Raw genomic sequence first — 21,248 nt, 5'->3', positions numbered from 1 at the left:
TTCAAGACTTCCTCCTCATTCTACATCTGACCCATTTTGCTGGCATAGTGCCTCAGGGAGCATCCACTTACAACTTTAAAAAAGGGAGTCCAGCCAGAAAAAGCTAATTTTACATCTTTGTTTCTAAAGTTCCAAGGGGTTCCCAAGATGATTGAGAAGAAATATAAATCTCACATCAAATTTCAGCAAATGTTGGATAGGTGCTCACATGATTCAGTGGTGGTCGAATCTGGAAAAGACTCTGGGGCCCCATCCCTCCCCACCATGCACTGAAACAGCAATATGTTGACAGCCCTGGTCCTGGGGGAGCAATAGCAGCTCTAGGCACCCTCCTGACCACCCAGGGAGAAGATAGCACATTGAGCCCAGGGTTTGACTTTGTGAAATAAGCTTATACAGTATTTATCCCTGATGTGCTCTCTTGATAGTGTGATTCTGAAATGATATTGAATCTGTAAAATACCATAATGGCTTTACATTGCTAATTTTAGAAAATCATACTATTACCCAAGGGCTGGCACTCCAATAAGGTGCCTCTGGGCTATAGAGTAAATAAGATGAACTTTTCCATGAGAAAAGAAGAGCTCTCTTTTCTACAATGAACACAGAAAACACTCATACTCTCCAAGCAAAGTAAAACCAAAATATTCTTCTCTGTAGGTCTGTTTGACTTTCCATATCAGAAACAAATGGAGATTCCAATTATTCACCCAGTAGAGAACCAAAGTCCTGACTACTTTGGCCCATGCCTTCCCTGGTCCTTATCACAATAATGGGCATGCACATCAAATGGAACATGGACATATAGAAAAAAATGCAGCAAACAGTATGGTGAAGAGGAAAGATCACTAGATTTTAAGTCACTAGTCTTAGTTTCAAGCTCAACTTCACTATTTAGTAATAGAAGCTCTTAGACATGTCTCTGCTGGAATATTAAGACTGGACCAAATGAAGCTAAGGTCTTTCCCAGCTGTAAATTGTCACTAATTCTTGCTATTTCTCTCCCTTACTCTCTCCATTACATGCTCCCTTAAGTCCCTTCACTTCACATAATCATGAAACTCCACTGTCTTTCAAATTGTATTAACTTCCCTTTTTTGTCCATATAAATCACGATCAATAATTTTTTGGCCCTGTAATTAAATTACTCTTTTGGTTCTTGTCATCTGTGAAATTCATGATAGATATGGGCATAATGTCACTTTCAGATGCGCCTCTCAAGATGCTTTAGCCACATATACTACCCGCAGGCTTAGACCACATGATGACAGTAACACAGCTACTTCAGCATTTGATACAGGATCTATAGAAAAATAAAGTAGTTGAAATAAACCTAACACTATGCTCTAACTCCTTTTGTAAATGGTCATTGATAATTAAGGTTGATGGTTTAATTTTGGAAGTCAGAGAAACTTTGTATGTTCTTTAGTTCTCCAGTGTGGTGTGTTACTGACACAAGAGCATGTGTTTTACATGGGACTATGTTGCACATATTCTTGAGGGGTCCTGAGCTCAGCTACCTGGGGGATATCTGAATTTACATCTGTTCTTCTTTTAAACAGCATATAACAAAAGAAATAAGATCTTCTTTAAGGAATAAAACCAGAAAGACAAAAGGAATTAAAAAGAAGGAACAGCAACAAAATTGTAAGTGCTATCAGACAGAAGAGATAATAACAGTGATACTTACTATCTTAAACTGTTTTAAGATAATTTGATTAAAAACTTTACTCCTCTTTGCTGCCCAAAGTTGATACCCACTGCTCATTTTGCCCTTTTTCTCCTTTGCCTCTCTCAAATGTTCTCTGTGCACCCTCCCAAGCCATGGCCAGCAGCTCCCAGATGGTGAGGGCCCTGTCACCTGATGGGTGTCACAGGCACTATGCATCACACCTGGTAATTGCCAGGTGCTCGCTGAATGCTGGTCCAGTAAATGAGGCAGCTGCTTGGGCACAAATGATTAAGGTTCCTCTTCTGTAGTTTACAGGGTTACTGGGAAATAGCTGTCCAGCCAGGGACTACATGGCCTAGCACTCGTGTTCAACATGAGTCCTGTTCAAAGTTGTGCCCAAAGAAAATTGCACAAAAGCTACCATATGCCAGTTGTAGGTCTGAACAAAGATGTATTATATAACTCTCCATGTTCTCCATTCCTCTGCCTTCTGGCTGGATTAGATGCCCAGGTGACAGCTGTCCCTGGAGGATACCCTTCCCCATCACTGATTGGACTGTACACAAGAAAGAAACTTCTGTGTCAGGCTACTGAGGATGTGGGGTTTATTTGTTACTGCAACTGGTACTACCCAATCTGTATAATACAGTGACCAAATGAATAAATGAATTCACAGGCCAATGTTGATCACCTGCTATGTGTCCATAGACAAACCCATCACAAAGAGGACTTGACATCACCTTTAGGAGATCCAGTTTCAGATGCAGTTCCCCTTGAGTGGACGAGCACAAAGCACCCACAATGATGCTCATGTACTCCTCAGTGTTGATGACTGAGAGCTGTTCCAAGATGCTGAGTGAGGCTCCCCGGTACCATTTGTCATCCAGGAAGATCTTGATGAAGGGCACCATGCCATGGTCTTTCAGGACAACTGCAGACCAGATAGACAGTATGGGCTAGAGTGATAGAGGCTTCTGCACATCAGTGCCAATTAAAGAAAGCTTTTCCTTACAATATCCAAATTTGTTTTGCTACATTTTTATGTGTCTCTTTTGGCCATTATAATTTTTTTTTCAAAGTCTATACACACTGTTAAAATGAGGAGAGGAGAAGAGAAACTGTACAACAGAGAATTAAAAGGGAAAACTTTTTCTCAAGTGAGAATTCTGTTTCGGGGAAAAACTCTTTTTTTTTTTAATTTAGAAACCTAAGTAATACAAACTTTAACTAGATATACCTCTGCTGTTTATTTCTACATAATTCCCTAATCCAAGGCAGAGACAATTCTCTTTCTCTCTCTCTCTCTCTCTCTCTCTCTCTCTCTCTCTCTCTCTCTCTTTCTCTCTCTCTCTGCCAAAATTCTCAGTGAAAGCAAACTAGAATTGAAGAACATTTAATTCCTTGGTATTTTCTTGAAAAAGGGGGAGATTGAAGAAATTTGAGTGGTAGTATGTTTTTGTTTAAAAGTAATTCTAACAATTTTTTCCCCAGGATCAATATTTGGAGTGATCATGTGGAATGAGAACTAGGAAGTATCTGGATTATTCAAATGGCATGATGTGGATTTAACTGATCAACTCCATAGGCAGGAGAGGCCAGGTGCTCCCTACGTGGAAATCACCTGGAGGCCTTTCTAAAAGTAGACTCCTGAGCTCTATGTTGGCCTGCTGCTAATCTCTGGGAGGGAGCCTAGAAATATGCACTTTTACCAGCACCTCCAGGGAATTTTTTATAATCTAACATTAGAGACCCTCTGCCTTAAGAAATTATCATTCACAGTTGGTATAGGTGATCTATAAGAGCTTCAGATAAAGACACCCCAAATCACCAAACCCACTGCTGTCACTTTGTCAATGCACTGCTTCATAGTATAATATATATGCATGCATATTCTGTACACATATTTTTTTAAGAAAAAAATAGAAGCTTCATAATTCTAGGAAGCTAAAAAAGTTTTTGGATGGATGAAACTACTAAATCCATCATAAGCTAGAAGCACATCAAATTAACTCCCTTAAAAATTAAAAGCTTTCTTTGCCTCTATTTTATGATTTGGCTTTTTTTATTGTCATTCAAGTATAGTTGTCTCCATTTTACCACTACCACTCCCTGCCACCCCACCCATCCCCACCTCCCATCCTCGATCCTATCCCCCTTTGGCTTTGTCCATGTGCCCTGTATACATGTTCCTTGATGACCCTTCCCCTTTTTTTCCTCATTACCCACTCCCCTCTAGTTACTGTCTGTTTGTTCTTTATTTCAATGTCTCTGGTTATATTTTGCTTGCTTGTTTGTTATCTTGCTGCATGGACTGTATGCTTTAAAAAAATCCTAATCAACAATCAGAATTCTTTTGAAAGCATAGAGTCACTGCAGCAAGATATTAATGGATTATACATGAAAGTATGATGTGGGGGGATGCTCTTTGATCTCATAAATTTAGGATATATTTTTGCTTCATAAACTTATTTATCAGCTTTAAAAGTAAAAGGTGTCAACCAAGGTGTCTACCAATTTATTCATAAACACTGAACATAAACAAGAAAATAGATATTAACCACACGTTAGTGCTGGTCAATCCTCATATATAACCTTTGATTATTGACGTAAATCACTTAAAACAGTTAATGTTTTCCCAAGCAGTGACAAGCAAATTTGGTGCATCTTTACCTGCATTCCGAACTGAGCCTTTCAGAAGCGTGACTACAGTTTTCAGCATCACACAGGTCAATTCTTTTTCTGGATCCTGAATGCCAAGAGAGGATTCTTTGTTTCCTGCCACATTTAAGAAGCAATAAAAACATTTTAAATGCACATTGTATGATCTCAAACCTCTGATTCCATTGGTTTTCTGTCCTCTTAAGGAAATGTGAATATAATGCTTCCATTATAAGAGAGTGTGCATCCCAATTTATAAGATGTAACTCTACTACCCCTTAGAGCAGTGGTTCTCCAATGAACCACATCAACACCTCCCAGAGGGCTCATTGTTAAAATCCAGAAGCTGGTCCCCTTCCCCAGAGTTTATGACTTAGGAGGTCTTGGGGGGAGTCCCTATAATTGCATTTCTAACAAGTTCCCATTTGATGCCAACAGGCAGGCCTGAGGGCCACACTTGAAGAATCACTCTTCTACACAATCCCTGAAGCCCTGCCTTCTTGACTTTCCTTTGGACACTTGGCTAATTTGGCATTCATGCTGGGGAGGGAGGACTGCTAGCTCACACCATAGGCATGAGATGCTTGAGAGATTATGGAGTAGATAGGTGTCACCATTAGATCCATGAGGGCAAACCAGGCCTTTGTGTTCACCATTGAATTCCCAGTGCCAGAAAGTGCCTGACACAAGAGGGAAGTTCAGTAAATTTTTGAGGAATGAAAGAATGAGTGAGTGAAGGTAGAGTTTATTAATCAGAAGATAACGTGTCCAAGAAACAGCAAGAAACACTTAAGAATAGAGGCACAAAGATCAGATACATCAGTGCACACACAAAAAAAGCTCCAATTCTCTTGGGAATGGTCATAGGTCTTGGACTGGGTTTAAGAGTGAATTCAATGTCAGGCTGCTGAAAAGCAATACACAGCTAAGATAACACACAAACACTAAACAAAAAGACTGAGCAAAGAACAATAGAAAGAAGCACATAAAAAGGACTCTTTAAGACCTGGCTTCGGGCCCAGCTATGCCAAGATGGGAGCAACTAATCCTAAACCCTGTTACTCCCAGGGAAGCAGGGGTCCTTCCTGGATTCCAACAGGGGTGTGAGTTTCTCCTCACATGTTTATCTCAGTCTTCTGTGCTGTAGCTCAGGGTATATAGGGATAAGATGATTAACATTCTTGAGCACCTATTATGCACCAAGCACAACAATGGATCTTTTTCTGACATTTCCTCACTGAATTTCACTATATAAATATATATATATACATATATATATATATATATATATACACACACACACACACACACACACACTTCCATTTTACAGAGGGAAAGGCTCATAAAAGTGAAGCAATTTGCTCAATATCACTCAGCTTGTGAGCAGCACAGCCAGGATTCAGTCCAGGACTGGATGGCCCCAATGCCCATGCTCACCCTTTTGACTTCTTCACACACAGAGGCCCAGGATGCAGACAGACTGATGGCTTTAGCTTGAGACTGAGAAGAATATAAAATGGACCAATGGCCAGAGAGCCCAAGGTCCCTCCCAACCAGTATAGTAGGAGAAGGAGAAGAGGCCAAAAGGTAGAATTAGGTAAGTAACTGAGTCTTGTCCTGGTGTCCCTCCAGACTGAAGTCCCAGAGGGTCAGGTATGGGCAGATTGATGGAAAGCCAGAGGAACTCAAAGGATTTTTTATGCTCTGATCCTATTTGAAAGTTGGTGGAGATGGAGTTTCAGACTACCATGTAGAGTGGCCTCAGCAGGGTGTGTTTATGGGTGTGGTCAGGCAGTGAGAGAACCCAGGCCAGCACTCCTGAGTGTACTCCCACTAGACAAAGGGAGCCTGAAGTCCCATGGGGGAGTGCAGAGACTGTTGATGTTGAGAGTGCAGGGGCTGAGGCAGTGGTGAAGGGATAATGACAGGGAGCCATAGGTATATGGCCCAGCAGGCTACACAACAGTGTAGCCAAAATTCAGAGGGGACAGGCTGACAGCAATGATCCCTGCTCCAAATGGGAGACGATTGGGTCCAACAACATCGAGTGAGCAACACAGCCATATCCCAGATTACCCAAACAGATGCACCACCAGAACCCCAAGCTTCTTTGAGCTCCCATTCCCCTTTGTATTACTGAAGATCTGTTCTTCCCCCTGCTGTTGCCCCATTTACATACTCAAGCAATATTTAAGGCAGGGACTGCCTGAAAGCTGAGAATTCATTGGCCTGAGTTAGCTCCATGAGTCTTTAAAATTATATCTACCCTCATCTCTCCATGGGGAAGATCAGGCCAATTATCGAAAATAGAGAGGCTGCTGCTCTGTGAAGTCATATGTCCCAGGGATAACTTCCCTGTCCCTAGTGGGACAGAGTGATGTGGGTATGCTCACTTTCTCTGTTATGTTGATGAGTGGCAGGGTGGGCTGGCAGAATAGGCTCAGCTAAAAAACAGTCCCACCCTGTTCCCCCTCCCACCTCTGAGGCTTACACGCACCTGACTTCCTTAGGATCTTGGCCTGCTTCCGCAGCTGGGCTAGCAGCAGGCCCAGGAGCCCTGAGTCCCTGAAAATGTCTGTGAAGAGTGGGTCCGCACCAGCTATCCTGAGGACACTCTGAAGGGCCACAAGGGTGCAGAGTGGCTCGGGGCTCTCCTTGATCAAGCGCTGCACCTTCCCCAGGATCTCATGGGGCACATAATGCAGCTCAAACACCAGGGCCTCCAGCAGCTGGAAGAAATGCACCTGCACTTGGGCTGGCTTCAGGGATATGATCTCTACAAACTGGGAGATGGGCTGCAAGGTCCACTCCAGCAGGAAGAAGTTGCGAGCATTCCAGTCCCACATGGTCCTGATGGCCAACAGGACTCGTGTGCAGAGGATGGAGTCTCTGGCTTTGTGGAAAACATTTTGCAGGACTTGGAAGGCCTGAAGATTCTTAATGGTCACCCCTGAAAATGAAAGAAGAAATAACCCTACAAGTCATTTTTCCTGCCTATGCCTAGAAATAATAATTGCATTATCATCAAGAAATGTCATTTAAAGTCTCTATTTTCTGGCTTCTATGGGTAAATGTCTATTGGAAATTCAGAAATCCAGCTGCCCAGAATGTAAGACAAGAATTGCATTGTCCAAGATGTGGTGGCTAATTGAGCCCTTGAAATGTCACTCTGAACTGAGATGTTTCATGAGTATAAAAATGCACACTGGATTTCCAAGATGTAGCACAAAGAAAATAATGCCAAAAAAAGTCATTAACAATTATTTCTAATGACCGCATGTTGAGATAATGACAGTTTATATATTCAATAGTATATTGGGTTAAATAGAATATATTATGAAAAATAATTTAAGCTACTTTTTAAATATGGGTTCTAGAACATTTAAAATTAGGTTATGTGACCCATTATATTTCCATTGGGTAATATTGGACTGAAGGATTGGTTTCAATCAATTAAAATAAAGTTATTTTAAAGATTACTAAGTCAAGTTCATACCCCTCCCTCCTTTCTCTCCAGCTTGAAGGTTAAGTCTCATTCTCTCTTGCCCAGGAGACACTTCATGTGAAAACTCCTTGCCTCCAACCCTCTCTGTTTCAGACACCAGAGATGTTTCTGGAAATTCTCTCTGATCCAGACACTTCCTTGTATGACTGCTAGAGTCCCATTCAATGGCTCGTCCTAGATTGATCCCCAAGCTCTGAAGCCTCTGCATTCTGGCCTGCTCAGGTCTCTGCGCCCATTTTGCCAGACTCATCCAGATGTTTTCAGTCACCACTTATTTCCCCAGGCTGTACTTTCTGCCATTAAACTTCTTCTTCTTCCTTTCTACCTGGACAACCCACACTTAACCTTGAAACCTTGCATTTTGTGCAGGGTTTCTTGACTGACAGGCAGTTGGCCCACCTGCCTGGTGTAGCTACTGCACCTGATGCTTTTATCATTAGGTTATGCATATTATTTTACAGAGTAGATTATGGTTCAGTGTATGTGGGACAGTCTCTTCAGAGAATATTCAGGGAGCAGACACCTGATACCTAGCATGGGGCAGAGTGGCTGCTGCCCAGTACACCAGTGCATGTTGATTGAGTTCATCAATAAATCAATCAGTATCTCAAAGAATGGAGGAGGCACTGACTCTAAACCTTAGGACTGTTTCAGGGCTATCTCATAATTATATAAGCAAATGCCACAGGGTACATCACACCAGAGATGACAGTGGTGAGCAGAGGCTCCCTCCATTCTTTACCTTTATTAAGCAAACATTTACTCTAATTCCCACCCAAAACATGTAGAAAAATGTATGAAGGAGAGATTTCAAATCCATAAGCAATCTCCTTAAAGGCATGACAGAATTGGATCCTACTGTGTCACTAACAGGTGACAAGTGTTTGTTTCTTTACAAATAATTGGGGGAAAACCTCTGTAACCTTGTCAGGGCACAGCACCAACTACTGCTGGGACCCCAGGAGACACAGGATGACCTACCAGAAGCCTCGTTATGGAACTTGAAGCCTTCCAGCTGAGGGTAAGTGACGCTGTCAAACACCTTCAGCTCTGACCTCCCACAGGTCGTCAGCCACACCACCAGCCTGAGGAGCTCATCCAGGTGGGGATCCACTTCGCTCTGGGTCAGCCCATCATACCTGCAGGGACAGATGAGGCCAGTTCCCTGGATTCTTGGACAAAGCAGTCACATTTGTTCATGGTGCTCCTCACTGGGGTGCAGAGGCAATGCTGACTGAGGTGCTGGGAAAGACCCCAAAGGTCTCCACTGAGTCAGCACTAAAAGGCAATGGAAGTGCCCTGGGTAAAAGTCACTGTGTTTACAAAGGTCAGCCCTAGATCTAAATGTGCAATCAGAGTACAGAGAAACCTGGGAAGAGCAATAGCATCTGCTCGTGATGCTATGGCTGGACCTCCCAAAAGGCATATGCTTTGGGCAGGAGTACCTCCAAAATGAGAGATTTGACATTTCCAAAGAGCAACAATAACAACAACAAAAATATCATGGGAAATAATCCAACTTTATTAGACTTCCTTATGCTTATTTCAAAGTTGAGTATTGTTTCTATTTTTTAGCTACTTATGTGTAGGCAGGCTACCCTGCTCTTCTTGTGGAGAAGTATCTCTCAGGTCTCATTCCAGCTCTGCCATGTCAAGAATAAAAGTGTTTGCAGTGTGACTTTAGTTAAGGCAGAAAAGAAAACTAATGAGCTGCAATGGATCCTTCCTGACATTCCCTTGAACAGACTCATTTCCCTCTCCTGACTCCCGCAAGAAGTCTGGGGAAAACCAACCACCCATTTAACAAAAAAAAACATTCAAGAACTGCTATGCCATAGACCTTAACGTTAGCAATAGCCAGTTAGTCATAGTTCAGACTAATGTAAAATGTGATATCACCATAAGGACATTTATTGTTATGTCCTTTTGGAGGAAGGCCCTCAGGGTTGTCATTTAATCACATCATTACCCTTCATCCTGGTCACCCCTCTAGACTGGAACCCTGGCTTGCAGTGAAGTCCATGAAGCACAATATAAGCTGAATCCCACAGGGAAAGGGGCTTCTCCTATTCAGAGTGAAGCCCAAGGAAATATACGTGGCCTTGCCCTAAAGTGGCTTCCCTAAGATCAGTGGAAGAGTTTGGAAAATCCAGAAATTTCTTTGATTTCCATCTTTTGGCTTATCCAATCCCTGGACCCAACCTGAGGATGACGTGGCCAATCAGAATAGAACAAGTCGGAAGAATTAGTCCTGACCCAGCTGCAGAGTGTCTACATTTGGGTTCCCATGGGTCAAGGATTTGAGGGAGAGTAGTTTATTTGGGAGTTGATCTGAAAATACAAGTAGGGGAGAGGCTCAATGAGACAGAGAAGGGAAAAGAGCCAGTCTGGAGCATTATCAAGTACAAATCTCATCAGGCAACTGGAGCTGAATCCTTGGGGACTCTAGGAAGCTGGTAGAGCTCACCCTTCCCCCACCCACAAAGGACAACTTTCTGGGTATTTCTCTATCAGCTTCTACCAATCATTGGCTGAGAACTGCTCCTGCGGGTAGTTGATTTCTTTGCACTACCAGCCCTCAAGCATATAGGCAGAGCCCATTACAGCAGTCCTAGAAAGCCCTCCAACACAGTGATGTGGGTTCTGATGGGTGTCTGTCAGGCTTCCAGGCATGAGAGTGCTGCCTGCCACCAAAGGGACTTGGTAAAATTAGTATCACAACCACCCACTTGTTCTCTAAGGGAGTGGCTCTGACCCCCAAGCCCAGTGCATGTTGAATAACCTTTGCAATAAAAGTCTTTCTGTCCGTGGTCTACATACAGAGATTTGTATTTCAGAAGACACTCTGAGAAGCCTCCATATGTGTCTTTCTCCAAAGCACCCCATGTGATCTGAGGAGGACCTAGGTTTGGAGTTTTCTCTCCCACCAAACACATCCACTTACCGGAGTAACACTTTGAGTAGCAGAGGGTAGCCCTCCCCGTTCTCAAACTCCATGAGCAGAGCCGAGGAGACAGAGTAGGAGTCCTTCACAAAGCCCAAGATGAGGCTCACAGCCTCTCCCAGCTCTGGAGCAAGGAGAGAGTCTGCAAGCCTGGAGAGGTTTTGGAGGGAGATCTTGACACAATCCATCACTGCAGGGAAAAAGACAACACTGTTTGCTCAGAAGCAATAGCTTTTCAGCCACAATCATTCCTTCCCACCCCACCTTCTTTAAACTTGGATCAATAGATGACTCCCTTGCCCTGGCTGTTGTGGCTCAATGGATTGAGCACTGGCCTGCAAACCAAAAAGAAGATGATTCCCCCTTCAGAAGTGCTATCCTGAAAGCCATGTTCTGCAAGTTCAGATGGAGAGCAGGTGAACCAGGAAGAAGAAAGCCTCTCAGCTCTCTCCTCCTAATTCCTAGCGCATGGAACATCTAAGTTCCTGGGTAACAAGATGCATGACCTAAGGCCTGAGCACTGTGGAAGGCCTTAAGGAAACAGCACTGGAGATGAGCAGAAATTAGCTTGATGAAAAGTGTAGAGAAGAATATATGGATGTGTGAAGGTGAGGTGGTGAAAAGATGATGTGTCTCAACTCCTAAGGAATCAGGGATCTGGAGCCCTTCTATGGAACACAGGAAGGTGGGGGAGAGCAGTTCCCGCTCATGTGAGGGCTGGCCATGGTGGTCCCCCAGAGATGTGAGAAGCCAGAGGAAATTTGAGTCAGAAGAGAAATGTCATTGGATTTGCATTTTGATTGATGGCTGTTTTTAGGGCTCTTTCATTGGGAAGTCTCTTGTGAGTACTGAGGAAGTCAGGAAACATGCCTGCTTGGAATCTGAGATAACTATGCCCAATCCCTCAATGGTGAGGCTGAGATGCGTGGAGTCTGCATGCCAGACAGGGCAGCCCCAAGAGTTCAGGGGTTGGCAGGTGACTTCGAGTCCAGCCCTTTACTTTCTAATCTTGGCCTCAACCCATATGCCCACAGAAACTATTCATTTCTCTAAGGGGACACAGTGCTCAGGTGGCAGACTTCTCATTGAGGTGGAATTTTTCATTTCCAGTTGAGAATAATGACACAATGAGGGCTTTCTACTGCCAATGCAAGCAGCCTTTTCTTAGGGGTCTCCAACTCTAGCCTGTGAGCAGTGGTTGGGGGTGGAGGGGATTTGAGCTATAGAACGCCTCAGGCCCAGTCAGCCCTGGACTACTAATGCTGGGCCCTGGCTTCTCCAGGAATATAACTCCCTCAACTGGTGCTTCTACTTCATCTGGGCTCCATTGCAACAACAGAGTGGGCTGGTCACCCTGGCCAGTATGGCTCAGTTGGTTGGAGTATTGTCCCATATACTGGAAGGTTGCAGGTTCAATCCCCAGTCAGGACACATGCCTAGGGTTTGATCCCCAGTCTGGGAGCATTCAAGAGGTAACCAATCAATGTATCTCTCTCACATCAATGTTTTTCTGCCTCTCTCCCCACACTACCTTCCTTTCTCTCTACAAAAGCAATGAAAAAATTTTCTTGGGTGAGGATTTAAAAAAAAAAAAAAAAAGAGGGTGGGCTCATTGAGAGTTCCCAGCTCTCACCAGCTGATTCCCTCTGCTATAGGAGGCCCCAGAAAGAAGACAGACCACAGGGCCAATGTTTGTGGACAAGCAGGTCACATGGGAAGGCTCTGACCTACTCCCAAAAAGACTCCACACCTTGGGGTCAGCCCAAGGGATGGACGGCTCTGCTCCCAAGAGGTACTTTAGCTATGGAGCTAAGGAAATGCCGCAGTGGGTAAGGCAATCAGCTGTAGTGAACCTTTGTCAGAATGCTCCCCTTGAGTCAGCTTTGCAGAATCTCCCTTCTGGCCCCATCACGGCCCAGCTGCTGAGAGGAGGCCAATATAGTTTCCCAAGACTGTGTGAGCCATGGCACCCAGTGTGATCTGTGTTCTTGGGAAGAGGCAAGAGAGGCTGAAGGAGCCCCTGGTCCTGCCAATGGAATTGACACCCTTAGCGCGTTGCCTTGATCCCACCAGGTATTGATGCTGTGATGCTGATGGCTGTGGGGAATCCACTGTGTGCCAAGTGCTGCCTAAGCACCTCAAATATGTCAACTCATCAAAGCCTCACCACAGTCCAATGAGATCAGCAGGGTTCTTGTCCCCATTTTACAGACAAAAATGTGGGACACCCAGTCAGTTAAGTGCCCAAGGTCACTCAACTATAAGGGCAGAACTGGTTCAGAACTGATGACCTTAACCCCTACATGTCCTGACCAGAGCAGAACTTAAGGCACTGGGATCAGGCACCTCCAAGTTTAAATTTGATCCTCTTTGAAAGCTAGGGAGCCTTGGCAAATTCTTCAGCAAACACTAATCTGTTTCCCACTGCAAAATGGTAATAATCTTCAATATCTGTCTCAAAGAAACAAATGAGATGACATACAAATGGGTCCAGCACAGTTTCTGTTTAACAGTATGCAGGCAGTAAATGAGTTCCCCTTTCCCTCCCTCCTTCAATGGAGCATCAAAATGAACAATACAAACACTTTCATGAATGAAACCAAGCAATATAGGGTCATCTACTGGGCATAACTGGGCCTTGATGAAAACCTTGTTTGTCTGTGTCTTTTTTGGTCCCAGAAATCTATCCTGACTCTGCAAGAGTATGACAGGGTCTTGTTGTGGAAAGTGGGCCCAGAGCCCACCCCTGGTCCCCTGGGGACTTACCCTGCAGGTATTGGATGATGTTGAGGTTCTGGGCCTTGGAGATTGCCCTCAGCACACAGAAGGTGGGCTCCTTCCAAAAGTGGCAGCTGTGCTCCCGAAGACAGGTTGTGGCAATCACTAAAGACTGGAGCTCATTCCCTGAGAGAAGTCCCTCCAGTCCCTGAGACTCACTGCAAATGTTGAGCAACATCTGAAAGAGAGAGAGACAGAGACAGAGACAGAGATAGAGAGAGACAAAGAGAGACAGAGAGAGGAGGAGGAGGAGAAGAAGAAGAAGAAGGAGGAGGAGGAGGAGTGGGGGGAATAGAAGGAGGAAAAGGAGGAGGCAGGAGAAGAAGAAGAAAGGGAGGGAGGGAGGGAGGGAGGGAGGGAGAAAGGAAGGAAGGAAGGAAGGAAAAAAGGAAGGAAGGGAGGAAGGAAGAGCCGAGAAAACTCTAATTAGGAAGCCTCCTTCCTGCAATAGATTTTTTCCCTACCTTTCCAGAGCACTGATAGGCATGTGTCAGCACAAAAGATGGAGTTGTATGTTGCCACCCTCTGCCCCAGATCAGCATGGTCAACAGTGCCACCAATAACAGGTTAAGGGGTTTGGGCTGTCTGAACTCATAACCCCTGTAAAAGCAGTAGTTATCCTTTCCAAGTCAGAATAACAAAGAAATGTTTGACTTGGATATCTTTTTTATAGAAATGCCAGGAAAATGCCATCAACTGTTCAGGCATAGAATTAACAGGACTTGGTGCTATTTAAAAGGCAAGATGTATTCCTGAACCCCTGGTCAGCATTCAAACTACCTCTCTATAAGATCATGCATGCTATCCTGTAACCTCCTAACTGAGGTCCTCATTTCTGCCAATTCAGTCTCCCTGTGGACTTCAGACACAGTCTGTCCACTTGGAGTGAATAACAGTACACAGAACTCTGCAGGGACTTGCCCTGCCTCCTCTCTCTTTGGCTCTTCCTGGTTTAACTTTGCATGTTTTCCAGTTTGGAAAATATGGAAAGCTCCTTCCACCTGAACCCAGTAGCCCTCCAGTACTGCAAGAGAGTCCCAGCTGGACAGCCCTGGGACTGGCTACAGGTCCCTGCATGTGTATGTAGCCACACGCCCCTTGGCTCAGATGACAGTTTCTGCTCCTGGCCCTGCTCTTCCCCATCACAGCTCCACCCCAACCTTGAGCTCTAGTTCAATGCCATCTCCTCTAAACAGCCTCTTTTATGCTCTACTGTAAACCAGGTCCCCTGTCCTCACTTTCTGGCACACCTTTGACTTTTCCTTCAGAGCACTTAAAAATTGGACATGCTAATTTATTTGTGACTATTTCCCCCACTTGGCGTCCACATCTTTCTGTCATGTATATGAGAAAGGGGACTGTGCGCACTGAAGGAACCATCAGTCTGGCATAGAGCTACACCCAGGAGGAGATTCATATTTTTTTGTGGAATGAAGTAAGGAAAACCCTGAACACAGATGGATTCTATCACTGTGGTTTGCACTCTGTCCATCCCTGGAGAAAACTGTAAAGACAGGGCTGCACTTACTCCCTGAAGAACACATAAAAAAACAAAGGATAAATATTTGTTCACATGCCCAGCACTGTGTCCTGGCCACCATTTGGAATATGATTATATACAGGTAAATGAAGCCTAAGTTTCCAACAAGTACAGTTTAGGAGATAACCCACCACAAGTAAAAATCCACCAGAACTTGTTTGATACCCTCTGGTAATGATGACTCTGGCTTGAGAATTAGTCTAAAATGGATGTTAATCTGCATGCAGATGTCCAACAGACAGCTGCACTTGAAAATTTCCAAATGGTCCCAAGTACCTGCTCTGTGTGAGACACTGCCTAGGCCCTGGACATATAGACATGAGTAAGACACACAGCCCTCTTCACCCTCCCTCACCCTCCAAGGTCAGAGAAGCAGAAAGGGTTTTCTGTAGACCTCAGCCTCCCAGAAGATGGGAAAGTGGAACGTGAGGGGCAGGGGAAGGAGTAAGGACTTACGTTAAAAATTGCTGCTGTTAGACAATTTACAATAGCCAAGTACTGGAAGCAACCTAAGTGCCCATTAGCAAATGAGTGGATCAAAAAACAATGGTACCTTTACACAATGGAATTCTACACAGCAGAGAGAAAGAAGGAGCTCATACCCTTTGCAACAGCATGGATGGAACTGGAGAGCATTATGCTAAGTGAAATAAGCCAGGCAGTGGGAAACAAATACCATATGATCTCACCTTTAACTGGAATATAATCAACAGGAGAAAAAAGCAAACAAAATATAACGAGAGATATTGAAGTTAAGAACAATCTAACTATAGCCAGAGGGGAGAGGGGAAGGGACAATGGGGAGAAGGGCTTTCAGGAACTACTATAAAGGATTCATGGGCAAAACCAAGGGGGAGGGTAGAAGCAAGGGAGGAAGGTGAGTTTGGCTAGGGTAGAGGAGAGGGGTAGGGAGAAAATGCAGACAAATGTAATTGAAAATAAAATAATTTTTAAAGAATTGCTGCTGTCAGTCAGAGAGGTTAGGAGAGATGGGAAATGACAAGAGGAAACCACATGTGGTGCTCAGTCGTCTGAGATGGTTAAAAGCCTTACTGCGAGTGAGCTTGGAACCAGATTCCTGGGACTCCACCCAGCCCCTGAGCTCATGTTTACTCACTGTGCCTTAGTTTGCATAGAATCAGGAACACAGTACTATACGTGCCCCAAGATGGAAGAGAGAACTCTTGGAGATGACAGAGGAGAGGTCATGGAGCAAGGTATATAGCAAGTATTTAGAAAACAGGGGCCACAATTATGCAAGTGGAGTTATATGCTTATTCTCAGAGGGAAAGTGGCCAGAGATGGAAGGTTCCCAATACTGGGGAGGGCCAGCAGGGCCCAGCAACACAGACTGGAGAAGGAGCTGATGGGGCCAAGTGGAGAAGAAGGAGCTCATCTTTCTGGGAAAATAAAAACAAGGGGAGTATTGATAGAGAGATACAGTGAGATAGAAGAAGAAAATCCATTTTCCCAATACACAAGCTTCCTGGTGTTTGCAGAACATGGGGACAGAGGGGTGGGCTGGGACCTCGCAGAGAACAGAGAAGCTCCAGAACTCAGGCCAAAAAAGGTAAGAGCACCTCTAAGGAGCAGAGCGCAGCCTTGACCCAGAGAAATTCAGCCCCTCCTCTCACTTACCTGCACAAACATCCTCTGAACTTGAAGATCATTCTCAAAAAGCTCATCCTTTTCCAGAGGAAAGACAAAAAAGAGGTAGAGACACTGCAGAAGCAGGGCTGGGAGCCCAGATTCAGCAACTCTGCCCAGCGTCTCCTGCAAGGGAAGAGCAGGGACAAAGTGACCCAAGGGCAGAACTGGCCACCCTGATTCTGGCCCACTCTTTTGGTATGCCCAGCTGTTGTAGCCGGAACATGTGTAAGTCACTGCCTCTCTCTGGGCAACACACTCTCCAGTAAGAATGGAGACAGTCACAGGACTCACCTAGGGTGACTGTGCAGTTTTAGTTTAGATAAAGTGTATGCTGCATGATCAACATTATGTCTTTTATAAGATAGAGAGTTGATAGGGAGGAAAGTAGGGAGGGAGGGAAAGAGGGAGAGACTGATGCAAAGCAAAAAACAAGAGCTTCCTTAAGCAACCACACCACTGACTTGGTAGGTTGCCTCCTGATTAGGACACTGGGAACTCAGTCAGGAGGGGATAGTTGATAACAAGTGCAAACAACTGAATTAAGGATCTGATCAGCAAGCATCCTTCCCATCCCCTCATTCAGATCTAAAACCTCACTGTGACCTATAGGCAAAGACCACTAACTAGAGCTACCAGACAGAGGAGAGAAGACAGGGAGCTGGAGGAGAGCCCCACCTGAGTGCAGAGCTCCTGAGGGCCTCTCTTCCATGGACTCTGCCTGGAGCTCCACCAGGATTATTATGGCAATCCTCTTTGTGTGTGTGTGCATATGTGTATATGCATGAATGCGAGTACATATGGGGTTCATCTAAAGTCTATTGTCCACACAATCTTCACCTGATTGACTAATATGACAGACATGGTAGGTAAATTAGAAAATCAAAAAGGAACAATGCACAGTCCAGGCCAGGCCAGGAATATCACGCAGTATGCTGGGCCTACTTTGCCCCTAAAAGCTCCTAGTGCCAGTAATGTCCACCCCTTTCCTTGACACCTGGCTCTATGGTGACCCCGCTCAGGGTAGCTCTCCTTGTCCCCCCTGCTACACTGGCTCCACTGAAAGCCAGCTGCTTACCTTTTTCACTGCTTTTGGGTCTAGATGCTCACAGTGGAAAACCAGTCATTAGGTTAATGTTTTACTACTCAGACTATAAACAGTCCTTTCCTGGGAGCAGAAGAGCCCTGCTCTGTGCTTCAGGCTGCTCCACCTGACAGTACTCCAGGCAGTTTACACAGAGGGAAAACCAGGTGGCCCTCCCTCTGGCTGACATCTGCAGCTCTGTTCTACCCACCCCCACTTACTATCTCCAAAGGCTCATCTAATGTCTGTGTCTCCTTTAGATTGCTGTATGCTAGATCCATCACGGTGGGCACTCCCTATAGGTGATGGACAAATGAGTTTCTGGGACCACCCTGCATGGAGTCTCTGGCCTTTTCTACTGATGGCCACAGATGCCAGGACTGCTTCTGTCTGAGAAGACAACAGCCATTAGCAAACTGCTCAGAGGAAAGCACCAGGCCCTCTCTTCCCAGTGGGAGGGTATGACTACAGCCAGGATGGGGTGCAGGAAGGAAGAAAAGGGGTAGAAGCCTCATTTGAGTATTGTCTCTGGACCGGCATGCATAGACAGGTGACTACACTTGTGGCTCCTTCAGTCTGAGTTTGACAGGAGGCAAAACAAAAAAAAAAAGAGAAGCACCTGAGAGCATGGGCGCTGGAGTCAGACAGACTGCAGTTATACAACATGGGTGAACTTGATTGCTCACTACTGTGACATCACCATAATCTGACTCCTAGGGTTTGGGAGGATTAATGAGCACAGTCCCCGTGGGACATACCAGCCCTGCCCTGACACACAGGGACATCAGCCATTTTCAATCTTCACAGCAACTCTAGAAGTGAGGCATTATCATCCCAAATTCTAAAATTAGCAACGCAAAAGAGTCACAGAGAGATAACACAATTTGCTTGAGGTTACACAGTTTGTCAACTGAAAGACAGTATTTAAACCCAAATTTCAGAATTGCAAAAGTCTATGTTCTATATCAAAAGGGAAATAAGGAAGGAGAAACAAGAAATCAGTTTCATGGAAAGAAAGACTCTTGAAACATGCCACTGCCCTGTGCTGAGACATCCCTGTGCATGTGGGTGAGGAATGCCAGGGCCAGGCCAGTGGGTTCTGGCACTTACCGAGTCTGTCCCCGTGAGCACAAACACTGACTTGAGGAGCAGGTAGCCATCCTGATCCGTATCCCCCTTCCACCTCAGCAACTGCCCAGCTGCTGCTCGTGCTTGCTCTGACAACAACACAAGAAGAGGAAAAAGTGTCACTAGTAGAATGATGCAGTGACTTGCTCACCCAGTTTCCTCTCCACTTGGGCTCCTCTTACTGGGAGATGCACCTTAGCATCTTTAGGGAACTCCTGCCTTCCTCAGAAGGCCACCTGAATCTACACCAAACTTGCATACTTAGCCAGATTAATCTCCTTGGAGGACAGTTGTTAGCATGCAATCATCCCTCTTCAACAACCATCAATGGCTCCCTATTGACAAATGATGAGCAAGTTCCTCAGCAATAAACTTCCCATAATCCAGAGTCTTCACCTCCCTTTCTGTATCATGCAGCCCTTTATATTGCAGGGACTCCGCCAATCTACACCATGCTCATGCTATTCCTCCCCCCTGGAATTTCCTGCATAGCCCAGCCACCAGAGTCCAGCTCCCTGAGTGGCAGAATGCAAGTCAGGGACCCCACAACAAAAAAATATGCTTTGACCTCTGTGTCTTCTGCATCAAGCTCTCCATTAAATATTCAGGTGCATGCTTTATCCTAGCACTTCCTCTCAGAACCCCTGGTTGTATGTGTGGGTGTGTGTGTGTCTGTCCCTCCCAGAAGCAGCAGAGTTCCCTAAGTCCCCTTTCTCTGCTGCTCTGCTAGCCTTTCCCTTTGTTCCCAAGGTACTCAGTGACAGAACTGGGCCCACTGGTCTGTTTGGAAGGCACTACTCTAACTCCACTAGAAAGGAGAGAGGGACAGAGCAGGAAGCCTGAGAGGAGTCTTCAGAGCTGTTTTGTTCTCCCATAAGTTTTCTCCAGGACCTCTCTTCTCTTACCTGCAGGCTTTCCCACAAGCACCTTCTGTATTTCTTGGACTAGCTGGTTGGAAACCTCTTCAGCCAGCTTTTCGAGACTGGGAAAGCAGATGATCCCCACGGAGTGTTCCCAGGCCTGATGCAAACAACAGGATTTGGTCAGAGATGTTACAGCTACAAAGCAAGGCCAGAGAGTCACCTCCCTCTCTCCTTGCAACCCAAACCAATGGTTCAACTCACTTTCTAAAGTGGGTCCCAAAGGCTACTACATCACCTACCCTTGGGCTTCTACTGTATCCCTAACCTTATGCCTGTTGAATTCTGCTGAGCTTCAAACCCACAGCCACCTGGGCCCTGGACATCCCTGAACTCGGTCTCTTGAAACATCAAACACACATAACTGAATCCATTGCCTTCCCACAAACCTGTTGCATCTTATCCAGGGAAATGGCCTTGCCAAGCACCCAGTTGCCCTAGTGGGAAATTCCAAGAGTGATTCACTAGATCTCCCTCTCCCTCACTTTCCTTACCCCATCAATTGCTATATCTCACTGATTCTCCTCTTTTCAGAATTTCCCCTGGTTTCTGTAGTAATACTGTTCCTAGTTTTGCTTTTCATCTGAGTCTTTTCCCTTGGTTCTACTGTGTTGGGTCACAGGCCAAATTCACTAGTCCTAGGCTGAAGAGAGCTCTCTCCAGACCAACAGTCAGAGTAGAGTGACTACCTTGACCAAGGTCTTGAGTTTCCAGGAATTTCCTATCCCAGGTTCTCACCAGAAAGGTAGGCTGCTATGTGCATTCCTGGCCACTAGTGGCCTCTATGACATGCAGTTTTGCTGGACTCCCAACCACTGAACCCAATCACTAGCTATATAAATTATATTCTTGCCCAAGATCTGGAAGATCTGACTGACATCCTCCTTCTAGAGAAGATGAGAAAAGCATCAAATTCTGAAGAGAAATCATTTCAGTGTATTTCCTTGTTACAGATACTATATTTGTTAAAAAATAAAAACCTTTAAAAATCTTTATATTAAAGAGGCGGTAAGGGACAAATACCATATGATCTCATCTTTAACTGGAACATAATCAACCAAAGAAAAAAGCAAACAAAATATAACCAGCGACATTGAAATTAAGAACAATCTACCAATAACCAGAGGGGAGTGGGGAGGGGATAGTGGGGAGAGGGGTTTACAGGAGCTACTATAAAGGACACAAGGACAAAATCAAGGGGGAGGGTAGAGGTGGGGGAGGGAAGTGGGACTGGCTGGGGTGGGGTGGAGGGATGGGGAGAAAATGCAGACAATTGTAACTGGAGAAAAATAAAATAAAATAATTTTTTAAAATAAATAAAGATGCTGTATACAAAATGAAGACGCAGGCCATAGATAGGTAGAAAATATTT

At 44.9% G+C, this 21,248-nt stretch overlaps 1 protein-coding gene across 5 annotated transcripts in view; it reads right to left on the bottom strand.

The window, feature by feature from the left end:
- Positions 1-21,248, bottom strand: part of WDFY4 (WDFY family member 4) — a 353,171-nt gene that overhangs the window by 293,982 nt on the left and 37,941 nt on the right. For all 5 annotated transcript variants that reach the window (XR_008426691.2, XM_045196058.2, XM_053922799.1 and 2 more), the window contains exons 3-11: positions 19,862-19,976; positions 18,939-19,045; positions 16,736-16,870; positions 13,546-13,735; positions 10,780-10,969; positions 8,817-8,974; positions 6,828-7,280; positions 4,343-4,447; positions 2,413-2,603 (exon numbers count right to left, since the gene is read on the bottom strand). Coding sequence is in view for 4 of the 5 variants with exons in the window: in XM_045196058.2 (XP_045051993.2) it covers positions 2,413-2,603; positions 4,343-4,447; positions 6,828-7,280; positions 8,817-8,974; positions 10,780-10,969; positions 13,546-13,735; positions 16,736-16,870; positions 18,939-19,045; positions 19,862-19,976 (1,644 nt within the window). In the remaining variant the exon portion in view is untranslated. The remainder of the gene's footprint in view (positions 1-2,412; positions 2,604-4,342; positions 4,448-6,827; positions 7,281-8,816; positions 8,975-10,779; positions 10,970-13,545; positions 13,736-16,735; positions 16,871-18,938; positions 19,046-19,861; positions 19,977-21,248) is intronic.

Source organism: Desmodus rotundus, chromosome 4 (assembly GCF_022682495.2).
Source record: "Desmodus rotundus isolate HL8 chromosome 4, HLdesRot8A.1, whole genome shotgun sequence".
NCBI lineage: Eukaryota > Metazoa > Chordata > Mammalia > Chiroptera > Phyllostomidae > Desmodus > Desmodus rotundus.
The sequence above is the reverse complement of the archived record's forward strand: the minus strand, read 5'-3'. Positions and strand labels throughout refer to the sequence as shown.